The sequence below is a fragment of the Anarhichas minor genome, unplaced genomic scaffold (assembly GCF_050575085.1).
Source record: "Anarhichas minor isolate MPS153535 unplaced genomic scaffold, ASM5057508v1 ptg000002l, whole genome shotgun sequence".
NCBI lineage: Eukaryota > Metazoa > Chordata > Actinopteri > Perciformes > Anarhichadidae > Anarhichas > Anarhichas minor.
The window spans coordinates 630,217-655,082 of NW_027466448.1; the positions used below are offsets into that span (position 1 = coordinate 630,217).

Genomic DNA, 24,866 nt, shown 5'->3' on the forward strand with positions numbered 1-24,866 from the left:
TAAGGAAGTAAACAGTTAAGATATGATAAATAAATAAACGGTAGCAGTAATTTCATGCAGCTCCGTTAGGATCCTTTAAAACCCAGAACCCTCAAACTCACTCAGATAATATTTATTTTAAAATAAATCACAAGCTGCGTGTTATGTTTTCTTTCAACTGAATATATTCAAGAGTATCTTATAAAGGAATTAAATGAAATATTTACTCCACATTATCTCCATACAGCTGAAATAAAAAGACTTGACATAATACTTTGTTTGAGTGAGACGTTTCTTGTATTGTGTAGTAACAGTTTACTTCCACCAGGTGGCAACTGTCAGCTACTGTATAGATTACCTGTTGTATACGTCTCTTATATACATATATCTATGGTTGTATTGTGCCAATGTTATCTAATATTACAATACACCAGCTGTTCCAAATTAAGGCATATAGTCCAGAATGACAACATCATATTTTATTCACATGTTTTATTTGTCAAATCTTAATCTGAGTCAAATAAAGGTAGTGAAGTAGACGTGTAAATGGTCGGTGGTGGAATGTACCGGCACATCTGGTGTTGTGGTTGTGTGAGTTGCTGCAGTAAACTATTTGGTCAAATAGAAAATGTTTGCATCTTTGAGTTAATGTTAATTATATTGTTATTATTATGATTATTTATATTATTATAAAGTATTATAATATAATTTAGTTTTTATGATATTATCGTTATTATTATTATTAGTATTGTTATTATTAGCATTATTATTACATACAAATAAAAATAAGCTTTGTCCTCCAGTCCGCTAGGTGGCGGTAAGACACCGGGACGCCATTTTGAGACCACTTAAAACCAAAATCAAAAGAAGTCGAACAGGAACGGAAAGAAACAGGAAGAAGAAGAAGAAGAAGAAGAAGAAGAAGAAGAAGCAGCAGCAGCAGCAGAAGCAGAAGAAGAAGAAGAAGAAGAGGAAGAGGAAGACAACATCGGCACCACAATGAACAGGAGAATACTAAAGGTAAAATCCCCGAATTATTGAATTTACGCCACTTTCCGAGGGTTCAAGTGACTTGTTTCCGGTCTGCGCGTGAACCAAGGGGAAAAACCAAGAGAAAAAAGCCGTTAACGCGATAATTTAACGTTCATCCGTCCGACAAAATGAAAGGATAAAGACGTCCGACAGACGGTGACTGAGAGGTAACTAGTTAGTTAGTTAGTTAGCGCGAGCTCACCGGCGACACGTGACTCAGCACTTAAACGGGGAAAACTTGTCACGTAAAGCGGTGACGTCAGGCACGTTTTTTATTTTTAACAACATGTTTTTGTTTTAATCGGCCGAGCTTGTTGTCGAGATTGTTTTACGCTCTGTCACCGTCTGAAGTGGAAAAAAAAAAAAAAAAACATGGAGACTTTTGGGGCTGGGACGTGACGTCACAACCTCGACCGAGGCGATACAATATCATCCAGAGAAGAAGAAGAAGAAGAAGAAGAATGATGTGAATGAATGAATGTTAAGAAACGGGTTTTATAAAACAATAGTATAATGTAACTAAGTACTTTTACTCAAGTGATGAGAGCACAAATTCAAGGTACTTGTACCTTTCACTTTCTATTTCTCCTCCACATCTCAGACGTACATATTGTACTTTTGACTGTACTACATCTCAGAGGAACATATTGTACTTTTGACTGTACTACATCTCAGAGGAACATATTGTACTTTTGACTGTACTACATCTCAGAGGAACATATTGTACTTTTGACTGTACTACATCTCAGAGGAACATATTGTACTTTGTACTGTACTACAACCCTTTTACTCGTACTAGTACTTTCACAGTGTACTGTACTTTCTGTTACTCACTTTCAGTGTGACACATACCACCACTTTATATTTTTGATTTGTGTTTTTATACAACAGAGTCAAGCGTTCCCCTGTATGTCTTGTTACCACTTCCTGAATTCCTCTGACAATCCAGTTTTACAATTCAGGTATATGACAGTGAAGTATCTGCTAACAGCAAGTAGAACACAGATTTACTGCCTGTTTTTATCTTTATGTACTTTTATCAGTGGTCGAAGTATTCAGATGATCATCTACTAAAGTAAAAGTAGGAATACTACAGTGGAGAAATATTGTTCCAAAAGGGAAAGTACTTATTATGCAGTATGCCCCCTTTCAGAATAATACGTATTAATATTATTATTGATGCAGTAATATGTTCATACCTTAATTTGACAGTTTTGACAGGTAGGTTGTGCACTCAGTCTTATCTTTATCAATAATAATACATCATACTTTATGTGTTGATTATATTATTTATCTGAATCTTCAAAGTTACTTAAGGATTGACGGATTGCTTCCGCACGGCTCTCAACATGGCAACGGCTAAAAGCTAAAGGGACTGATCACACTAAGACCTGCGCTAACGGCACGGCCTCTTCAAAAAACACTCATTGGAAAAAGACACCGGGCAAAACAGAAAAACAACCTCCGGTTCTTTAAAGTGAAGCCAATGCTTCATGTGTTAAAGCTGCATTCTCTCTAGTGTCCACCAGGGGGCGACTCCTCTGGTTGTATAGAAGTCTATGAGAAAATGACTCTACTTCTCTCTTGATTTATTACCTCAGTAAACATTGTAAACATGAGTTTATGGTCTCAATCTCTAGTTTCAAGTCTTCTTCAATACAGCATGATGTTCATTTAGTACATTATGGTCCATTTAGAGTCACACAGACCATAAAGCAGGGGATGCTTTGGTCACTTCCTATTCACTGGTTGCGAAAAAAACAACATGACGACGACCGCAATCCAAGATGGCGACGGCCTTTTGTGAACCAATAAAAAGGAACCGAGGATGTGACTCATTGTGGAGAAAGTGATTTAACTGTTATACTCTTAACGGCCACTTTATTAGTTACATTTTTGTTTGATGTTCAACAGAACTATGACCTCAATGCTAAAATATATTTGAACACCTGAAATGTATAGATGCATCATACAAATCGACTTTATGGATGAGCAGGTGTATTCGATTGTACAGGTGTACCTAATAAAGTGGCCACTTCGTGATTGCATTCATTTTTTAAATCCCATTTTGGATGACTTGTTTTGTTTCAGGAGCTTGACGATTTCCGCACCGGTGAGGCAAAGTTTTTCCGCAGCATTCAAGTGGATGACTCAAATATTTTGAATTGGCAAGGGCTTCTTGTTCCTGTGAGTATTGACTTCAGTTGCTAAATAATAACTCGTGTTGTCCCGTCATCAATGTTTTTATGAACTCTACAAACTCTGTTCTCTCCAAAAAGGATTGTCCTCCATATGACAAAGGAGCGTTTCGGATTGAGCTCATCTTCCCCGCCGAGTATCCCTTCAAGCCCCCAAAGGTCACGTTCAAGACAAAGATCTACCACCCCAACATCGACGAGAAGGGCCAGGTCTGCCTGCCCATCATCAGCGTCGAGAACTGGAAGCCAGCCACCAAAACTGAACAGGGTGAGGCTTCTTAAAGGAACAGTGTGTACGATTTAGTGGCCTCTAGTGGTGAAGTTGAACTACGGTGGCCTGCAGGTACAGATAGGGTATCTTTGGGGTTTTAATTACTACAAGGAGCTACTTTTATCAGTGTGCTATTAGTACTTTTACTTAATTAAGGATATGAATACTTCTAACTTAAAATGGCAACAAAATGCACAGAAACAAAGTCCTCACAGCTGTGAGTGATATCTGAAGTTCCACGGGTATCATAAACATAAACAAACAGTAAGTGGTGCTTATGTGTGTCTTCTTTGCCCCCCTCCCCCCTCCAGTGATCAGCAACCTCATTGCTCTGGTGAACACCCCCCAGCCGGAGCATCCCCTGAGGGCCGACCTGGCGGAGGAGTACAGCAAAGACCGAGCGAAGTTCATGAAGAACGCCGAGGAGTTTACAAAGAAACACGGTGAGAAGCGACCCACTGACTGACAGCGCGACACGGACGCCCAACTCCCGTTTGTCCCGCCCCCTTTTCTGTTCTGTTTCCTGTTTGAAGAGCCCCCACCACACAGCGACGCCCTGTTCTGGCACACCTGCTTGTTTTTAGCACTCTTCAACCTTCATAGAGGCTTGTTTCTGTTGGACTTCGCCAAAAAACCTAAATATGCAGGACTTTTTGGTGAATATGCAGCCTCCGGCCTCTAGGTGTCACCTTTTGAGTTGTTTTGATTTCTTTCTACTGATTTCTTTTTAGAAAAAAATAAAATAAAGTTGTCAGAGGTGGCATCCTGGAAAGTAAAACATCAGAAATGATAATTGAAAATTAAAACAAGAAGCTGTTCTGCTTACTTAAATGTTTCCACGTTAATCAGTAGCTTACACCCGTTTACACCTTTTGCTAAAAGATGCACAGCTACTCTAAAGCTGTTGTTTGTATCTTGTTTTCTTTGTTTACCCCCCCCCCCCCCCCCTTTAAGATACACTGTACTTTGTGAAATCACCTGTTGCAGTACATGAAGATTAAAGTTTGTCACTGATGCAGAATTCCACATGTAAACTCAGCCATTTGTGAAAAATACAACAATTCCTGTGTTTATAGTTCATAGTATTTATAGCTTATAGTGTTTATAGCTCATATTGGTTGTAGTTCATAGTGTCAGTGAGCTTTATGTTATTACAGTTTGTAGATTAACTACTGGATGTCAGACGCAGTTCACAATTTATTTGTCTTTACACAGTAAACGCTGCTCAGTTCTGCAGCTTTAAAATAACGTTCTGACCAACTCGTGCTCACCTGACTCATCACAATGTTTTCATATTAAGTACCAGATCTACAAAGCACTGATTGGTTCTAGTACTGCAGCAGTCAAACTGCTTTAATTGGCTTCTTTCCTCCATCAATAAACACAATGTAATCAGCCAGTTAATGTAATCTATTACCTGATGAAGCTCTACGTCTTCACACGCATGAAGGCGATACATCCAGCTGCAGGAGGACGGGTCGTTACTGAATAAAGATTTGTGATGCTTAAACAAAACTATTGTTTATTAGCCTCAGATCTTAATCACCCAAAAATATTACTTTATTTACAGTATGACACGGATCCTCGCTAAAATATGATTTAAAGTGACTCCTATTATTTGTCTCTTTGAAAATGCATACTAACGTACTACATACTCAGTATGTACTTGTACACATACTATGATTCTACCTGCAGACTACAACGATCCTTCTATTTGGATAAACTGACCACATATTGAGAATCTTAATCAGTTCTGAACACGCATAAAAACAAAGTGACGAGCCCGGCTTAAAATCTCATTTCAAGGCACCCAGATGCAATGCATTATGGGGCATTGAGTATGTGCAGTATACTCAGATATTCCGAATAAAGTATTATTCATCTGGGCATTTCTCACGTACACAGAGTCCACATACTATGTCATGTGAACTCAGTTTTATGTCATACTTCGTATGTTCGTATGCCTCTGACTAGAAACTACTGTTCCCATAATGCTTTGGGCGACGTAAACAGGAAGTATGATGCCATGGAGTCGGTCAGTTAGCTGTAGGCCGGTAGCAGTGGTGGAATGTAACAAAGTACATTTACTCGAGTACAATTTAGAAGTACAAAGCAACAGAAAAGTACAAATCTGTGCAAAGTTTTCCTTGAAGTGTCTCTACCCTGAAAATTAAAAAAAACAAATTTCTAAATTATTATAATTACTAGCTGTGTGTATGCTAGCTATTAGCGTAAGCGTTTCACAAGCACAACGCAGCACAGTTAAAGTGTTTAATACTGTTGGCTTTATTGAAGTCAGGGTTACAGTGAAGACCTTAAACTTGAGGTAGAATTCCCGCCTAACTGTAGTTCATGTCTAACATTAGGTCAACCTTAAGATTTGCAATCTTTGTAGGGAGGAATAAAGACGCCACCTCCTCTGTAGCGGATGTCGTTCTGAGGTTGTTAACACTAATGCCACCATGAGTCCAGCTTTTCTACTTCCTGAACTGAGTGATGGGAGCTGGGACTTTGATGTCCTGTCCTCTCTCCAGCTTCTTCTCACACTCAATCAGGTGGTTGACCCCATCGACCAGCATCTGGACCAGCTCCACCTAAACAAGTACACACCACAAAGGTCATTACTGCAATGAAATATTGGCTTTCTAGAGTCTTGAGATGCCAAAAACCTTTGATAGTGATGAATCATTTAAAAGACAATATGATCGATCCTCACCTCAGATTTGCCCAGACGGTCGTTGTTGGAAATGTCAAAGGTGTCTCCGGTAGCAGCCGTGTCCACTCCACCTGTGCCTCTCTTCTGCAGCCGCAGGTTGTCCAGCATTTTGGAGAAGCGTGGGTCCTGCAGAGGGATTTCAATCAGTCGTAATGTTGCTGCAACTACAGTCAGAAGCCACTTATTTCCAAGAGTACACAACGCAAAAGTTAATATTGATTGATCCTGTGAAGGTTGTGGGCTAAAGTAAAGAGATAAGGGTGGTGCTATTCTGTGATGTATTCCAGTGAAAAGACCCAAACCAACAGTGTGTTCGTCCGTCTCACAATACTTTCTGCTTCCGCGAACCCGTCTGTGGCTTTAATAAAGTCGTAGTGATCTCCTAAAGCAGCTGCTCACTGGAGGTGTTATCAAACAAACAGGAGGAAAGGGTGCATTTGTTGGGGACTATTTTCAGTGGCGGATGAATTCACATTTGGCTGGAGGCCGAGTTCACACGGTCCAACAAGTCCTCCACCTCTGGAACACGCTGAGAGAAACACAATGGCACTAATGGCTCCTGATGTTTCACTTTTTATTTTATTTAGACGTGATAAACGGCGCGTTACGGCATCGACCGGTCAAACACAGAAGAGAACGACGGTGACGTTGGATTCACTGGTGATGAGTTATGGGGTTGTTTTACATTAATCTGAATATGAACGGCTGCATGTAAACAGGAACATTAGTGGATTATTCATTTTCATTAGCCATGTAAACATTAGTATTTATTTGGTGAATGTAAACGTAGTCATTGATCTGTTTCAATGGAGCTCTACAGGGAAGCTTGTGGGATCAAAAGCTCTAGAACAGCCACAAAATGGTACCTTATAGTGTGTCTGTGTGTGTGTGTGTGTGTGTCTGTGTGTGTGTGTGTGTGTGTGTGTGTGTGTGTGTGTTACCTTGCTGAGTTTTGGCAGGCGTACGTGCACGCCCGCCCTGAGGCCGGTGCCCAGGTTGGAGGGACATGTGAGGATGTAGCCCAGACGCTCGTTCCACATGAACTCCCAGCCTCTCTCCTGGATCAGGTGCTCCACCTGCAGGACGTCACATGACGAAGAGGTGACCGGTCATGTGATGCATGTATCGTCATAATAAACGGAAGCGTCCTTGACGAGCTCCAAGTGTAACACAAAATATAATTAAAAAATGCGTCGTCATAGTGAGACACATACGGGGATCTAAAGATACCACCTGAAAGTACACAAGTACTGCCACAGACTCCGCTGTACCTTCTTCAGTCCACTGCAGAACCTCTCAAACACTCTCTTCATGTTGCCTCCCTTCTCCATGGAGATGACCCTGGTGTGGTCCTCCTCGTTCACCCAGATCAGGAAGGTCTTCTCATTGTTGTGCCTGAAGAGAAGCAGCATGAGACACTAAATAAAGAGCTCTTCAGCGCTGCAGGATGAGTCATAAAAGGACCTCACTGTGCAGACACTTTGATATTCATGCTGCTCGTCTGTGCAGAATTAATACGAGAGAGAAACACACAAAAGTATTTCCTGGTGGTATTTGTTTTCCCACCAGCATGCGTCAAAATCAGGGAAATAACTGAACGAGTCTATTGAACTACACAGGATGTAGAAAGATGTATTCAATATATTCAGTAGTGGAAGAAGTATTCAGATCCTTTACTTGAGTAAAGTACTAATAGCACACTGAATATACATATTATGTAAATGTACAATATGTACCTCTGAGATGTAGTACAGTAAAAAGTACAATATGTACCTCTGAGATGTAGTACAGTAAAAAGTACAAGATGTACCTCAGATGTAGTGGAATAAAAGAATAGAGCTGCATAAAATGGAAATACTCTTAGTAAAGTACCTTAAATGTTGTACTTAAACACAGCCCTGAAGTAAATGTACTTCCGTTATCTTCCACCACTGAATACATCCTGAACCCTGAACCAGGACGTTGAAGTCTTACGTCACAGCAGACATGCAGCAGAGCTGAACGAACCCTACCAGATGCCTCTGGCGTCCGGCCAGTCTCTGGCCATAAAGGCACATGTCAACAACGGAGAGACAGGCTTGTCAAACAGGAAGTGGTCCTAAAGGTGGGAGGAGTCAAAGGAAGACACAGAGACAGGTATAAGACAGAGGACGTTAGGGAGGATAACTTCCTCTACTTGGTGAATAAACTTCTATATGAGAGGAGAGAACAGAGGGAAGGTTTGGGAGGACTCTGGAGGAGGAGGTGGGCGTCGGTCTAAATGCATTGAGCTGCATTTCCTCTCATTACTGAGCGGCGCTAACATCTTACCAGATGCCCCTGGAGTCGGGCCAGTCTCGGGCCATGAAGGCCGAGGTGAGCAACGGAGACACGGGCTTGTCGAACAGGAAGTGATCCTTGTGTGGCGCAGCGTGAAATAATCAGAACAGGAAGGTCAATAAAAGAGGACCGACATCAGCCGAGGGGCGACTTACTCAAATATTTACACTGTGTGTTTTTAGGAGGGGAACTCCAGCAGTTTAGTCATTTAGTATTTACAGATTGGTTTTTGAAGCCTCAAGTTCAGCATTTTGTCCGTCGCCATCTTTGTTTTAAGTAACCAGAAGTGACACGAGAGGGTGGAGCTAAGTACGACCAAACACTGAGTTTTTAGGCAACCATAAATGTTGCAATTAACTTTCATGAAGCGAAAACACAGTGATTTCATCATAAAACTTTAACCCTTTCACAAACAACTCCCAGACCATAAAGCATCCCCTGCTTTATGGTCTGTTTGACTCTAAATGGACCATAATGTACTAAATGAACATCATGCTGTATTGAAGAAGACTTGAAATTAGAGATTGAGACCATAAACTCATGTTTACAATGTTTACTGAGGTAATAAATCAAGAGAGAAGTAGAGTCATTTTCTCATAGACTTCTATACAACCAGAGGAGTCGCCCCCTGGTGGACACTAGAGAGAATGCAGCTTTAACACAGGAAGTATCGGGTTCACTTTTCAGTTATGACCTTTAATTATAGCGCCCCCCCCCCATCAGGCCGATTGGGGTCATATTTGTTGAGCGGCATTTGCACACAACTTCCAATCATTGGTGAAAATGTCTTGTATCTACAATATACCATCTCACTGGAATTTGCGCAAACATTTTGGGTCGAAAAAAATTAAAAAATCAGCTCAAAAACAAGGTTTCGCGCTCCTTCTGTGCTTGAACTCCTAAAAATCCGCCCAAAAAGCTGCTCCATCAAGTCAAATGTGGGGAGTAATCAAATATTCAGAGGAATACTTTAAAGTAAGTTGTTCTTCCACACCAAGCATGATTCATCAAAGATCGCAGGAATCTGGGAAGCAAATTATTTAGCAGTTTGCGATGAAACTCACGTCGATGAGCTGCTGCTGCTCCTTGTCCGTCATGTCTCCCAGGCTGTAGTAGCGTCCGGCCAGGTCTCCCTTCAGGCCGGCCAGGGCCGTCACCACCACGCGCTCCACCTCGCGGCGCTCCGCCCTCGAACAGGCCGGGGGGAGGCTCAGCCCGCGGATACTGCGGCCGGTCCGGACGCGGGACGACAGGACGTAGTTCTCGTCAAACACGCCGTTGGTGATCTGGAGGGTCGAGGATACCGGCGAGAAAGAGAGGATGTTGTTTAAAACACGGAGGAAGGGGTGGATGGAGGGATCATGCGTTGGTGGCGGGGTGTGTAAACACCTTGGAGGCGTCCAGGTCAGTGGGGTGCTTCATGGTTTTGGGGTCGTAGCCGTTGTGCCGGTCTTTGATGATGGGGTCCAAGAGTTCAGCAAACACCTGGAACAGAGCGCAGAGTCAACGGTTTGGTTTTTAGTTCCAGACGCGTTTAAAAACCCCAGTGGTAATTACACCCGTGAACAAATCCTTTATTCAACTCTAGGAGACGTTGAAACGTAGATCTCACCTCGTAGCTCTCCTCATCACCAGCCACACAGCCCACCGTCTTGATGAAAGGGTGTCCCGGGTTGTCCACTCCGGTTTGGATGCTCTGGTCCAGGGTCCAGTTGTTGGGGGTGACCTTGTCCCTCAGTTTGGCATAAATGGCCGGAGTCAGAGCCGCCGCCATGCAGTTGCTGTGTTTCCTCAGGTCGGGGAAGTCGGAGCTGCAGGAGAGGAAGAGGAGGAACGATTTGAGTTCATTATGAATTGTGTTTAACCTGTTTTATCTATTTCTCTGGCTTAACGTCGTGTTTAAACTTCTTTCTATTTTTTATCGTTTCATTTATTTCCATGCACAAATATGTCTCAATGCTGGTATGTGGAAGCTTTTATACACGTCCCTGAGGAGCACTTTGGTGCAATGCGGGTAGAGTACAGTGGCTTCATCAGAGCTCGTTAGCTGTGGGCTAAAAAGCCAAAACAATGAGCTTAAAGATGCCAAAATGCTTCAAAGAACTACAGAGTCGGTTATAATTCTTTATACGAACAAAGCTTCTCTTTCCAGAAGTCAATATTGCAGCTTTAGGTCTTTAGCTTTAGCTCTGCCACGCCTCCTAAAAGTAAAATAAACTCCTGGCATATTTGGGACACATCCACTCACTGGTCATTACTCTGATTGTACATAAAGTGACCTGCAGTAGTGGTGAAGACGAGAGGGGGGGAGACAGAACGAGTGGGGGGGGGGGGGGGGAGTGAGTCAAAGGTGACGCAGATGAAACCTGAGAGCGTCAGAGATACTGCAGGATGGTGCCAGTGTTTTGTATTTTGTGTTTATACAATAATTAAAAAGCTTTAAAGTGATGATAAAACACAATAATATGAGATTATTCTGAAATGGACCATTCTGCATACTGAGAACTTTAAATACATGTTGGTGCTAATAACTAAATATGTTAAATTGATGAAGGTGGTGAATCCGTCTCACCTGGGCGGGTAGAGCTTCGTCCTCGCCTCAGCAGCCAGCGAGCCGTTTTCGCTCAGCAGGAAGCCGGCCGCCATCGTTCCTGCTCCCAAACTGGCCAACACCACGGCCGTGTAGCGTCCGGAGATCAAGCGTGTGAAAGAGTTCGCCATCTTTAACGACAGTTGGTACCTCGGTAGCAAAAGAGAAGCTGGAGAGAGAAATAACAGATGAGGGTGTGAGGATCTCTGCGAAGAAAATCTCTGGGAAGTTTTCATGTCAAGTTTTTTTAGTTGTGAATTTGTGCCGTCGACTCAAATCAAACTGTCGACAGTGATGATCATTAAATGACCGGAGAGCCAGAATGAAGGATGCTGTTATAGCTTAGCAGGGTTTCAGAATTCACTTTTATTTAACGCTCCAAATGAAATGTTTGCTTTCACCAAGATTCTGTAAAAAAAACGTTGAACGTGTCTGCTGAACACAGAGCGGAGAGGAGGTAAAGATGTAAATAGTTAAATATACATAACACGGAGCATCCTTTCCCCCAACATCGGGAACTCTGGTTGGAAACATCTTGAATAGATTCCATTGTTTTCAAATGTTTGTGAAATAAATGATCAAAGAAATTAATTTAGCATTTTTTATTTTTTAACGATTTATGGCATCATCACTGTGTTATTCTGCACTAAAGATATGTATTAGTTCTCTTTACTTCTAGTCATGATGGTTCTGTTTCCGTAGAGGAGCAGAAGCTGGGTTCAGAGACTTTCCCCCAAAGTCCGACTGCGACAAATGTTCAATTCCTTAATGCAAGACTGAACTGCATCTACAATGTTAATCACTGTCTGCTTTGACGACCCCCCCCCCACACACACACACACACACACACACACTGTCTAATACAGTAACAAGCTTAGAGCAGGTAGGGGCCGCAGCAGATGCTCTTAGGCTCTTGGCATTATCACAAAGTCCACGACCCACTGAGTCCACGACCCAGAGTCCACGACCCGCAGAGTCCACGACCCAGAGGACGGCGGGTTTCAAATGTCCACTAATGCTTCAGTAATGGACGGTTCCCCAAAGACGTCCGTCTTAAGCTCACAGGAGAAGGAAGAGTGGGACTTAAGACGGATCAGGAAGTCTTTAAAAGCCAGTTAGGCCCAAAGTACATGTTACATTTCTTTTAATACAGATTTCAAATCTTAAATGCAACACCTTAATTAAACGGTCTTAGTGAAAGGTCATATTCTAGCTTGTCCTTCACAGTGAGCATGAGACATGTGTCTTAATATAGAGGGAAGCTGTGAGGACTGTTAATCCACGTCAGAGGAAAGATGGCCGACGGTCCTCTGCACCGATAACCGAGGGGCAACAGGATTCTTTTTAATCGACTGACTTTATCCCACCGACTCCACTTTCCTCTCCGTCTGGGGAGGTTAGCGTCGGCGGACTCTTTGGGTCAGTGGTAATATTATTTATTTATAGATCACTGGAGGGTTAGTTGTGCTGCCAGGACCCAGTGCCAAGAAACAAGCCATCTCTGGGCTCACAACACCGGTTGACATTCTGAACTGGTCACAAGACCTGGACCCCCTCACGAGGCCACGTCAGCAGGACAGAGGGACGGAAACCGGGAGGAGGGCAGGTTCGTGGAGGGAAAAAGGGAAAAGTCTGACAATCCTCCAGGTCATTTCGTGTTCTCATGCCGACTGACGCTGTAGGATCATGTGGTCTTAAGATCAGGATTACACTAAAAACCAGACCACAGACCTGGGATCACTGTGACCTTTCAACTCTGGGGGACTACTAGAGGACGTAAGAGCAGCTTCGTCCTCTCTAAAGGACACAGCAGAGTGAACGCCACTTCACCAACTTAAAGTGAAACATTTTTGGAAAGATGTAAAATATATATTTATATATTTATTCATGCAAAGTGCACAAAAATAAGCTGCTCACAGAGATTTTTATTTTTTTACTGCAAAAAAACCTTTTGGTCTAAATTCATAAATCAAGTTGTCACTCTTTGCAGTATTAATATCATAAGTTTGATGACATCATCACATGCACTTTGCCCATTATGAAAAATGCACAGAAATGTTAAACCGACTCAGATTATCTATAAATGTCAAAAGCATGCAAACAGATCTAAATTCAAGATGGCGTATCAACTTTTAAAGAGTTTCAACAGTTTTTATTTTACAAACAGCCTGAGCTGCATGAAGCTAACGGAGGCGTTCTGCAGGAGGAAGAAGAAGAAGAAGGTACCGTACCTGAAGAGAAGCTGCTCTGCCTTCTTGCTGATGGTCTCCGGGTAAAGAGCTTTTCACTCTCCTCTCTCAGGGAGCTCCGCCCCCTCAGGTGGGATTAAAAAACTGGAGGCCAATCATAAGTTTAGAGAACACACCAATGAGCTACAACAGCACAGACCGATCATGTGGAGCCACGATTAACTATGACCACCACGGGTCCGATGGCACCGTCCAGTTCGACCTTGATATTTTCTACTCGGCGCGCACACACACACACACACACACACACACACACACACACACACACACACACACACACACACACACACACACACACACACACACACACACACAGCAACTTCAGTGTGTAAATAGAAATAAAGAGCAAAATATTGACAATGCCTAATAAAAGCAAATAAAGAAATAATTTTAAAAAACTGCAAGTTGCACAGAAGAAACCACAATTTAGGTACAAGACAATACAAGTTTATAGGAGACACTTAAAATTGAAGAACATGCCCCAACCAGGCGGCAACCTCCGGGTCTGAAGAGTGAAGTCGGAGCTTCATGTGTTAAAGCTGCATTCTCTCTAGTGTCCACCAGGGGGCGACTCCTCTGGTTGTATAGAAGTCTATGAGAAAATGACTCTACTTCTCTCTTTATTTATTACCTCAGTAAACATTGTAAACATGAGTTTATGGTCTCAATCTCTAGTTTCAAGTCTTCTTCAATACAGCATGATGTTCATTTAGTACATTATGGTCCATTTAGAGTCACACAGACCATAAAGCAGGGGATGCTTTAGGGCGGGGCTACACGGTGATTGACAGGTCTCTACCAGAGACGTATACGGCGTCTCTACGTCACTTCCTGTTCACTGGTTGTTTTCTTTAGTTGCAGTCCTCTCACCACCGTAAAAACTATTTTCAACTACATTATAATTCAAATGTTTTGCTTTTATTGTGTGTAGATATCTGTACAGTACACAGAGAGAAGAAAGCAAGGGTTTTATCTACTAACGCATTTAAGATTCCTGACATCAGGAATGTGCCAAAATAAATGAATAAACCTAATAAACCTCAGTAACAGTCAACTAAATGGATAACAGTGATCTGAAGAACAGAAGGGACATCGTGCTATAAACACGTTTAGTCTACCGACATTCTTTCAAATGAATAGTGCAAAGATATTTCTATTCTACTAATACAGTCAACAAGGTTTAAAACATGATTAAAAGATCACATTGACAAGGAACTAATAATAATAGTGACAGAAGAAATGTAACCGTTGTATCATGTAACAAAGCTTTTAGGCCGACGCTCTTGAAAAAGAGAATTATTATTCAAAAATGTACAAAATCACAAACACAAACATGTTGATTGTCAAGCAAGTGAATAAAACCACGTTTTCAGATTTGGAATGTGTGTAAACTACAAAGAATGTTTGCTGTAACATGCCAATCCAATAACAACGGCAACAACATAAACCTTTAGTATCAACAGGTGAGCAGAGATATGAAACTGCTCCTGTGAGCATCAACGTCACCGAGAGACAGACGAGCCCGTAAATATCAAAGTAGATCTAATATTTTGACTGTACTCCAGTTGTTCAGGAAGCCCAGTGAGTCTGGACACGAAGACATCGTACACAAAGCTCGACTACCAACCGGGAAAAGTGGGCAACTTCCCCCAGATCCGTCCACCCGCTGAGGGCCCCGACTGCTGTTCACTGTGTGGGAGCTGCTTTGTGGTGCTTTGATTCGTTGTCATTCTGCTTGGGACTGTGCACGACTAAAGCTCAGTATCAGCTGACATGATGCAGTCGAGGGCTTTGAGATACTTCACTAATGGACCTTCTGTGTTCACATCTAGTTTTTAAAACCTCATTACATTTGCTGACCCCCACTGATGATGAATCGTGATGAATTCAGAGTCGTATTTATGACAAATGTAAGGATTTTAAAATCTCTTTTAGCTCCGTGTTTGGTCTCTACAAACTCCTGAAGGAAATATTCGTTTCTTTAGCTGCTAAATGCGGAAAAAGTATGAATTCTTATTGTAAAAATATTGATTCATGCAGTTCTCAATATCTTTTATATTAACAACGGGTCCAATGACTATGTATAAAAGAAAAGGTGTCGCTCGAAGTAAGAAAGCCAACCTAGCACCTTTCAGTTCACCGTTTTGGTTTTACATCCCAAAATTTACTGATTTGATTCTTACCGCTCTCATCAACCTTGTTTCTAGCGACAGCAGGCAAATGTGTTAAGCGGCCGTCTGGGAAGTCAGAATTTATAGAAGTCTATGAGAAAATGACTCTACTTCTCTCTTGATTTATTACCTCAGTAAACATTGTAAACATGAGTTTATGGTCTCAATCTCTAGTTTCAAGTCTTCTTCAATACAGCATGATGTTCATTTAGTACATTATGGTCCATTTAGAGTCAAACAGACCATAAAGCAGGGGATGCTTTAGGGCGGGGCTACACGGTGATTGACAGGTCTCTACCAGAGACGTATACGGCGTCTCTACGTCACTCCTCCTCAGTCCACATATGGTCACTTCCTGTTTATTGGTTGCAAAAAAACAACAACATGGCAACGTCCGTAATCCAAGATGGCGACGGTGAAATCACCAAACTCCAGGCTTCAAAACGGCAGTCCACAAACCAACGGGTAACGTCACGACGACTACGACCATTTCTCATATACAGTCTGTGGTTTTAAGCACTAAAAGTTATAAAGACTGCTGTATGTAGCAAACACCCTCCGTTAAAGAACAGCTGGTGAAGAAAGTGAAGCATTTAGCAGCTAAAGACATATTTCCCTCTGGAGTTGGTGGAGACCAAAAATGGAGCAAAAAGAGAGAATTGCGTTTTGAAATTCATCAGTTAGACACAAATAACTTCAAATGAATTAACATGTTCCGTGTCTGCTGGATGTGTAACATTAAACTTGTATTATTGACGATAGAATGTGTTTAAAGCTTGTTCCGCTGCCCCCGAGGGGCATAAATAAACACAAAGTCTACGTTTAATTAGCAACTTTCACTGGAGCACAGCATCCACTTCTCTTTATACATCCCGTGCATATGCTTTGCAAACATTGGTGCATATTTAAAAATGTATTTGGGAACCACCACACAGCATACCCCCCGAGGCCCCCCCCCCCCCCGAGGGCCCGGAGCAGGTTAATCCGGCAATGATCATACAGATCATGTAAAAGCTACCTGACGATGTTTGTGTGTGAGACTATGAGGCATATTGTTCGGTATGTACAACGTGATAGCAGCAACTGGTTACTTTCTAGTGCCACGCTTAGTAGCTAACACGCTCGTCTCTACAGTCATAACTCTACGATGTTATACGCAGGTTATGCAGTTCATTCTGATTAATAAATCTACACATTGGATATTCTTACAACAAGGCACATTATCTCCTGAGTTTCCTAAGCACAATAACTGGTGGTGTTTCATGAAACAACCCCTGCTTTATTAATTAAGAGAGAATCTCAAGTTGTGTTGATCCATGATTGATACTGTAAAATATGTTTGTGTATGAAATGAAGTTATAATTATCCAGGTGGTACTCGGGGCTCGATCTTCAACGAGAGCTCATAGAGGGTATCTTCATCCATCACCAGCATCTTATCCAGGAGGAACTGCGTCACCTGGAGGGAGTCAGGACGGACACAATATTCTGTGTTAATATACAAATCACTGTACATACATTCACCTTCATGTTGCACAGATAATGCATTTTATTAGCCGCACCTTGGGTTGGTGCTCTATCCTGTACGGCGCTTGCTGGAACTGACGGATCTCCCGGATGATATGAGAGATCTGAGAGCGCAGAGACAGTTAACAGACAACTTAGTCAGCTGACCGTGAGCTCAAAGTTGACTTTGGCTGCTGTTGTTTTGGGTTTTGGAGGGACTTCTGTTCATGGGATTGGTTTAGCAAACAGTCAAATATCTAACCATCCTCATCTTGGAGAAGTTCACCAGGCCCTCCTCCGTGAAGTTGGGCGTCGCCTCCTCAATGAAAGCCAGGTCAGTGAGGTACATGCCCAGGTACGGGACACATGGAGGGTTACAGCTGCCCACACACACACAGAACAAACATTAGATTAGCGTTAAGGACTGGATTTACTTCGACTCTGGCAACGAGCAGTATTTACTTCTTCAGCGTCTCTCTGAGATTCTTGAACCTCCCTTCTGATGACACCGTCTTCTGCAGCCGGTCCATCAGAGCCTTTGTCTAAAAGAAAACCACAAAGAATCACAAATGTTTTGTGCAGAGAGTAGGTTCTACTTCTAACAACTCGTTGAGTGAATTCTAACCTGTTTGCAGACTTTGGCCCACGTCTTCTTCAGCCTGAAGATGGCGCTGCGGTTGAGCGCGGAGGTGATCTCCAGCACTCCGTTGTAGTTGTTGAGGCAGCGGCAGATATCGGCCACCGCCAGCCACTTCTCTATGGAGCTGGCCCTGGAGCCCACGTCGGTGTGGGTCATGATCTGAGACGCCACCAGGTTACTCATCTGTGGAGGGAAAACATTCAGCAAATACTCTACACTCAGTTTATTAGGTACACCGAGTTACCTTCACCATTCAGATAGTGCTGCTGTGGGTATTATTATTATTTTTGTCCATCTACAAGACGTAGTATAACTATTTCTATGTTTTTAATGTTTATTCTACCCTCATTTGATATAAACAAGGTTGACAAATATTCTCTGTGTAATGCTTCAAAATGAACATTATAATGATGATTTGATGCAGAGCTGCAACTAATTATTATCATTGTCAATTAATCTGCTGATTATTATTTGATTAATTGATTTTTACCCTTTTATCGATAACATATCAGAAATTAAATTTGATCACAAAAATCAAAGTTAAAATATCCAAAGAGTCCAATCACCAAACATATTGAATGTATCATCATATAGAACAAGCAAAAGCATCGTATAAACACATTTGTAAACATTAAAATCTTGATTGTTTTTGCTTGAAAACATTTTTAAATCAACTATCAGTAAATAAATAAACGTTCTTCTTCATGTTTCACACGGGACTCGAACAGCGGCCGACTGGGTGAAAGTCCTCCCCGCACTGCGTTTGTCGCTCTTTATACTTCCTGGTTCACAATCACGTGGATCACATCCCGATTGATTTTGTGATGTACTGTATATGAAAATACAGTGCGTTACTTTTCGTAAGTATAGGTACAAACAGTGTATGAGAACAGAATCTTACGTCATTGAAGTGCTGGCTGGTCTTCATGATGTATGGAGTCCTCTCCGTCTTGTCAACTTTCATCCAGCCCTGCCCGAGGAACTCTCTGCAGGAGCACAAAACCATCAAGTCTTCAGTCTACTGTGGTGGAAAGTAACTTTTAAGTTCGTGTATTTCTACTTCATGCTCCTTAAAGTCAGACCTTTTACACCACTACATCTAGAGCTACTTTTCACTTTGCAGGAATGGACTTTTCCTCTCAAACATTTAACTCTGAGCCACAAAACACGCAAGCCGTGATGACGTCAGCTGCAGACATACGAGGTGAACATTGTACTGCATGAAGTACTCACTCGTAGAGAATACTCCTGAACACGATGTGGTCCAGTAGTGTGATCTGCTCTGCCAGCTCCATCGCTGAGAGAGACTCGAAACACTCGGCTTTCGGACTCTCCGCCTGGAAACAGGAGTGTAGTAGGACATCATTTAAAAAATTTAATTAAATCTGATTTGAAGAACTAGAGTACTAGTACACTGACTAAGTTCCTCATACTTGGAGTCCACCTATGACTTTGAATTCACCACCATACACAGTAACTACTGTACTGGGAGTAACATCACTCTTACCACAATGAAGTGAAGGAGGGGACAGCTTTTCTGGAGATAAATTATTTAAACAATCGCTTAAAAATTGTACTCGGAAGAAATGAATCTAAGTACTTCGTGGTACTACTAGGTGGTAATACTGACCATCTGTAATATGTCCTCTATCTTCAGTTGAGCGTCGTCTTGTTCTTCTTGAGAAAGGGCACTGAAGAGTACAACAGACCGTTACAACATGTGTGCATAGTACTACTGCAGTACTGTAGTAGTACTAGTGGTGGAACGGAACCAAGTACATCTACTCAAGTACTCGTTTGTGGAACTTTTCCATGTTATGCAGTTTTCTACTTCTCCTCTACATCTCAGAGGTACATATTGTACTTTTTACTCTACTACATCTCAGAGGTACATCTTGTACTTTTTTCTGTACTACATCTCAGAGGTACATGTTGTACTTTTTACTGTACTACATCTCAGAGGTACATGTTGTACTTTTTACTGTACTACATCTCAGAGGTACATATTGTACTTTTTACTGTACTTTTTCCGTCTCCCTCTCCTGACTGTGTACCTTAGTATGTTGGACGTTGCTTTCCACTCTTGGGGCAGCAGGTCTGGATCTCGTAGCACCTCTTCCAACAGACAGATCACCCCCATCTTCAGCTCACTGTTCATGTCAAAGTCCTGATGGACGAACACGTTCACAGTTCAGTTACAGCTCAAATCAGTCTGCACAAAGAGACATCAGCTTTAGTCCTATTCAAATCCATAATAGGATTATTTAAAGACAAGTTGCATGAAATTAAAAAATACTTCCTTCATCACAACTATGCAGTATTGTATATGAGTATTTCTTAAATTGTTTTACATCAAATTGTCCGGAACGGATGTCGGTGTCTGTAGACATGAGAAGGGCGCCCTCTAGAGGACATTTACATCAGGTGTATTTTCACTTCAGCACAAACATTACAATCACAAAATGAACTTAAAAAAAACAAAAAAAAACATCCCTTTTGCCACAAACTGGGCTCGCACATTTAATAAAAGGTAACAATGTATTGAAAATACTATAAAAAATGATTATTACACAAAATAAGTACATTTCTAACACGTTTCATAAACTTGCAAAAAATAATTGGAGGGAAAAACTAGCAAAAATTAATTTATTGCTTTTATAGGCAAAAGTGACGGACCTGTATTTTACTTGCAGGGCGATAAAGCTCTTCCTGATTTTAAATAATGGTTTTTATTTACCTTAAAAGACTAAATCAATGATTTTGTCATCAAACTAACTTGATATTTGTGGTTGTTTGTCTCCTCCAGAATCTGATATCCGTCACAAATCAACAGGACCAAATAATAAAACAATAAACGGTCACGTTTCAGGCCACAGACATCCAGGTACCAAAATAGCATCTTATACAATATTAAAAGAAAACAATAGTCCTTTCCTTGTCGTCCCCCCCCCCCCCCGAGGGGGAGGAGGCTGACCTTTCCTCATGCTTCCTGGTGGGAGAAAAAGACCCAGAGAGAGACAACAGAGTCCTTCAGGTGGACTCAGAGGTTCCTCTGGAAGTGATCCAGCTGATCAGGTCTAACATGATTTGAAGAGGTGTGCGACTCACCTGTGAGTGCTTGGAGACCCAGTGCCGCAGCACGTTGAGGACTCGGTTGGTCGCAGCTCTCCGGATGATGAACTCTTTGTCACAGACTTTGTCAGAATTAGTAAAACCTGAAAGAAAAATAATTTAAGATTAAGACAACAATGTTAAATCAGAAACGGTTTATTGGCAAGTACGTTTGCACAACAATAGCATAAGTGTAGAAATACTCTGTTACAAGTAAAAGTCCTGCATTTATGATTTAATTAACGTAAAGTAGAAGTAGAAGTACAATATCTACCTCTGAGGTGTAGTACAGTAAAAAGTACAATAGGTACCTCTGGGATGTAGTGGAGCAGAAGTATAAAGTAGCATTAAATTGTAGTAAAGTACTTGAGTACTTGTCCTCTCCACCATCAGTTCCCTCCCTTACGTCGTGAGTCTTTTGACCTTCTTGACTTGCCGTACTCACCCTGGGAGCTGCTGTGCCCGGCGGCAGCGGTGGCGATGGCAAACGCTGAAGCCGGCGACATCGTGCAGCGAGGGTTCTCCCCCGGTGAGACTGCGAGTAACCAGAGACATTACAAATATGTATATAAAAATATCCATAAGTGTACTTGTACTAGTGTTTGTAGCATGTCGTACCTCCCGACTGTCTGTAGCGGAGATGCCTCGGCGTTGACGGTGAGCGGCAGGGAGACATGTCGCCCGGCTCGCTGCTGGCTGGTGATTCAGGGAAGAACTTGTCCAGAGAAACTGTCTCCAGGACAGCTGTTAGAGAGAAAAGAGACGTCAAACATCTGCAACGTGATGCAAGAAGATTTCTGTCTTCGTATTCTTTTACTTCTTTCTGTGAGGTTTGCTGGAAGTATTCAGCTCATTAAATAAAGTAAAAGTACTAATACACCGTGAAAATACTCCACTAGTCCTGCATGGAGTCACTACAAGGAACTTTCATTATGTGTTGGTTCTGTTGGTCCCTGTGGATTAAAGTGGTAGTGTTTCTGAGCACCAGACTCCATTTAGAAAACCTCTCATGTTACTGCAGCAGGGTCTGACAGTCTGCCCCTCTCAGTCCTGGTTCTGGTTCTCCCGTGCCTCCCTTCCCTCCAGCGGGTCCAGCAATACATCCTGGGTCTCCAGCAGCGTGGTGTCGATGTTGGCTCCCAGAGAGGAGAAGCTCTGCTCCTGGAGGAGGAGGAGGAGACGCTGCTGCTGCTGCCGGGAGCTGAGCTCTCCTCCTCCCTCAGGAGCTCCGACTGCAGGTCCAAGGCTGTACGGTGGAGCGGTCTCTGCTGGAGGATCTGGGTCTGTCCACGGTGGTCCGGTCTCCGCTGGAGGATCTGGGTCCGTCCACGGTGGACCGGTCTCTGCTGGAGGATCTGGGTCTGTCCACGGTGGTCCAGTCTCCGCTGGAGGATCTGGGTCTGTCCACGGTGGACCGGTCTCTGCAGGAGGATCTGGGTCTGTCCACGGTGGACCGGTCTCTGCTGGAGTCTGAGCTGAAGGAGTTTCTGGTGAACCTGCATGAGTTCATCTGGTTTCACTAGAATCCGACCCGGTGGCTCCGATGACGAGCATTAAGAATAACTCTATAGAAACAGACCATCTTCTCTCTGATGGTCTCTTTACTGATGGAGGTCTGATAGAGGATCAGGACTACACTGAGACTGGTTCAGGACCAGATAAAAGTTCCTCACAATACCTTTAAGTACAGTACTTCAGTAAATATACTTGGTTATATTTCACCACTGGATCCATCAAACTCTCTTCTCTGGAGAAACTGTTCAGATACTCGTTCATTTAGATTCAATTCATTTTGATAATCAACGTCCCTAAATCTGCCATAAACCGCTGCCTGTAAAATATAAAAACACCACGTGTGTTTGTTACAAAAGATAGACGAAAAATACTTCATCTGGATAAAAATAATCTGCAATATAACCTGTGAGAGAGCGTGACTGTTCATGTGCATCTTTGGTCTTGTGGGTCTTGAGCGGCGGTCGTGTTGTTATTGGAGCGCTCTCTATTTCACCGCTTCAACAAGTCTTTTCCCACAAAAGAGCTTGTTTTTGTTTGTCTCCTCGTTCTCTCTTCAGAGACTTTCTGACCTGACGCTCCGCCGCTGTTTTTATAGTGAACAAGCTGTCGGCTGGAGCCAGATGGCGATCCGACGGCACGACTACGCCTCCGTTGGGTAACGGTGACCCATTTATGTCTCTCGTTCCCTCGAGTGCGGGTCAGCGACGTGTCGGATTCAAGTATGATATTAGCAAATAAAATAAATCATGCAGGACTTGATGGAGCGAGAGCTACCTGACTGGTTTACTCCTGTTTTATAAAATCATTTGCTTTTGTGCTGCGGCTGTACACACCCCTGCGGATGCTGCGCCTCAGCTTCCCACAGAAGGCGTCGATGCGAGGCAGCTCCCCGCTGACGCCCTCCCCGGCAGCTGGGCTCGGCTCCGGGGAGCCGGGACCGCGGCTGAGGTCCAGGGGGGCCTTGGTGGAGACGGTGGGTGGCGGGGGGGAAAAGCCAGAGCAGGGAGGCCTGGTGGAGGTGGGCGAAGGAGAGGGGATGGAGGGGCTGTGGCAGGAGGTGGGGGAGCTGGCTGCAGAGTAGGTGGGGCTGGTGCAGAGGTCCAGGGCTCCGGCTTTCCCACCGATGGGGGAACTGAGCGAGAGCTTGCGGCAGTGGACGGGGGAGGAGGTGCGGGAGGGGATGGTGAGAGGTGGAGGGGAGGAAAACTTGCGGCCCAACCTCGGGGATTTGTTGTTCAGGGGGTCCGTCCCCCACGAGCCCTGGTTGGTGGCGAAGAAGAGCTCCAGAGACCTGAGAGGAAGAAGAAGAAGAAGAAGAAGAGGAAGAGTTGATGTGTAGATATATCTCTGATCAGCTGACTAAACTCTAACTCTTTACTTTTGTATTTACTTGGACTGATCCAGAGCAAGCTGTGTGATCTTCAGACTGTAGTCAGGACAGAGGGACATGATGGACAGACGATCACATGAATGTTGCTCGACCCTGGGACAGTGACAGTGAGGAGGAGGAGGAGGAGGAGGAGGAGGAGGAAGGCAGGGTGATGGATGAAGAAAGGAAGAACACGTGGAGATGGAAAGATGGAGTGAATGTTTCATGAGACGAGAGGGAAGAACACTTGAAAACACATTAAGATGAGACACTACAGGTGATAAAACATTTAACTAATAGATATCAACACCGTGGAGTTGCACGGTGGTGTAGTGGCTAGCACTGTCACCTCACAGCAAGAGGGACCCGGGTTCGACCCCCGATGGTCCTTCTGTGTGGAGTTTGCACGTTCTCCCCGTTGCAGCGTGGGTTCCCTCCGGGTTCTCCGGCTTCCTCCCACAGTCCAAAGACATGCAGCTTAGGTTATTTGGAGACTCGAAATTGCCCGTAGGTGTGAATGTGAGCGTGAATGTTTGTCTGTCTCTATATGTGCCCTGCGATGAACTGGCGACCTGTCCAGGGTGAACCCTGCCTTCGCCCAATGTTAGCTGGGATCGGCTCCAGCGCCCCGCGACCCTCAACAGGATAAGCGGTTTGGATAATGGATGGATGGATGGATATTAACATTAGTGGTGTATGTGGACCGTTGTGGTCCGTGCAGACCCCCCCTCGAGGTTCAGCACGCATGTGAAACGTGGATTAATCACAGTTTACCGTTAACCATCAGAGTGTAAATAAAGTTGGACTGACTCAGTAGAACATGTGTTTCTAGTCTCTGATCTCTGATCATGTTTCATTGTAAACAACCAATCAGAGGAGAGCTAGAAACGTTAGCAGCACCGCTAACGGCTAACCAACAGAGGTTCACTTCAGTTACATGATGATGCCTTCAGGCTCTGCTCAGTGAACACGAGTACTGGCTGAAGGTACATTATAACATTATCATGATGTGTTCACATGTCATCTGTGAAATGTAGTTTTGGTGATAAACTTGAATAAATCCAGTTGTTTGAAGGAGATAACATTATAACAACGTAACGTAATAATAACATTATTAACATTATTACTTATACATTAACATTATTATTAATACATTGTGTGTAAAAATCTTAATTTGTAAACTAAAGCTGTCAGATTTGGT

At 43.0% G+C, this 24,866-nt stretch overlaps 3 protein-coding genes across 5 annotated transcripts in view; 1 reads left to right on the forward strand and 2 right to left on the reverse strand.

The window, feature by feature from the left end:
* The first annotated feature begins 843 nt into the window (after positions 1-843).
* Positions 844-4,501, forward strand: LOC142969025 (ubiquitin-conjugating enzyme E2 L3-like). The gene is made up of 4 exons (XM_076108780.1): positions 844-999; positions 3,103-3,198; positions 3,291-3,477; positions 3,792-4,501. Exons 1-4 carry the CDS (start codon positions 979-981, stop codon positions 3,944-3,946), a joined length of 459 nt encoding a protein of 152 aa, XP_075964895.1. The 5' UTR covers positions 844-978; the 3' UTR covers positions 3,947-4,501.
* Positions 4,502-5,742: 1,241 nt separating this feature from the next.
* On the reverse strand, positions 5,743-14,114 carry ckmt2a (creatine kinase, mitochondrial 2a (sarcomeric)). 2 transcript variants are annotated; one of them, XM_076108773.1, is made up of 10 exons: positions 13,337-14,114; positions 11,088-11,274; positions 10,128-10,326; positions 9,905-10,000; positions 9,580-9,801; positions 8,209-8,294; positions 7,468-7,591; positions 7,138-7,272; positions 6,197-6,322; positions 5,743-6,074 (listed from the first exon to the last, which is right to left on the reverse strand). In XM_076108773.1, exons 2-10 carry the CDS (start codon positions 11,234-11,236, stop codon positions 5,958-5,960), a joined length of 1,254 nt encoding a protein of 417 aa, XP_075964888.1. In that variant the 5' UTR covers positions 11,237-11,274; positions 13,337-14,114; the 3' UTR covers positions 5,743-5,957. The 2 variants fall into 2 exon arrangements, with proteins under 2 accessions (XP_075964888.1, XP_075964879.1); XM_076108764.1 differs by lacking the exon at positions 13,337-14,114 and having other exon boundaries at positions 11,088-12,993.
* Positions 14,115-14,250: 136 nt separating this feature from the next.
* Positions 14,251-24,866, reverse strand: part of rasgrf2a (Ras protein-specific guanine nucleotide-releasing factor 2a) — a 30,427-nt gene continuing 19,811 nt past the window's right edge. The window contains exons 14-27 of one of the 2 annotated variants that reach the window (XM_076108639.1): positions 23,687-23,779; positions 23,130-23,587; positions 21,400-21,525; positions 21,227-21,316; positions 20,779-20,885; positions 19,725-19,837; positions 19,301-19,361; positions 18,904-19,007; positions 18,572-18,656; positions 17,656-17,853; positions 17,493-17,572; positions 17,293-17,410; positions 17,087-17,155; positions 14,251-16,983 (exon numbers count right to left, since the gene is read on the reverse strand). In XM_076108639.1, coding sequence (XP_075964754.1) covers positions 16,888-16,983; positions 17,087-17,155; positions 17,293-17,410; positions 17,493-17,572; positions 17,656-17,853; positions 18,572-18,656; positions 18,904-19,007; positions 19,301-19,361; positions 19,725-19,837; positions 20,779-20,885; positions 21,227-21,316; positions 21,400-21,525; positions 23,130-23,587; positions 23,687-23,779 — 1,798 coding nt within the window. In that variant the 3' untranslated portion in view covers positions 14,251-16,887. The other variant, XM_076108690.1, reaches the window with a different exon arrangement.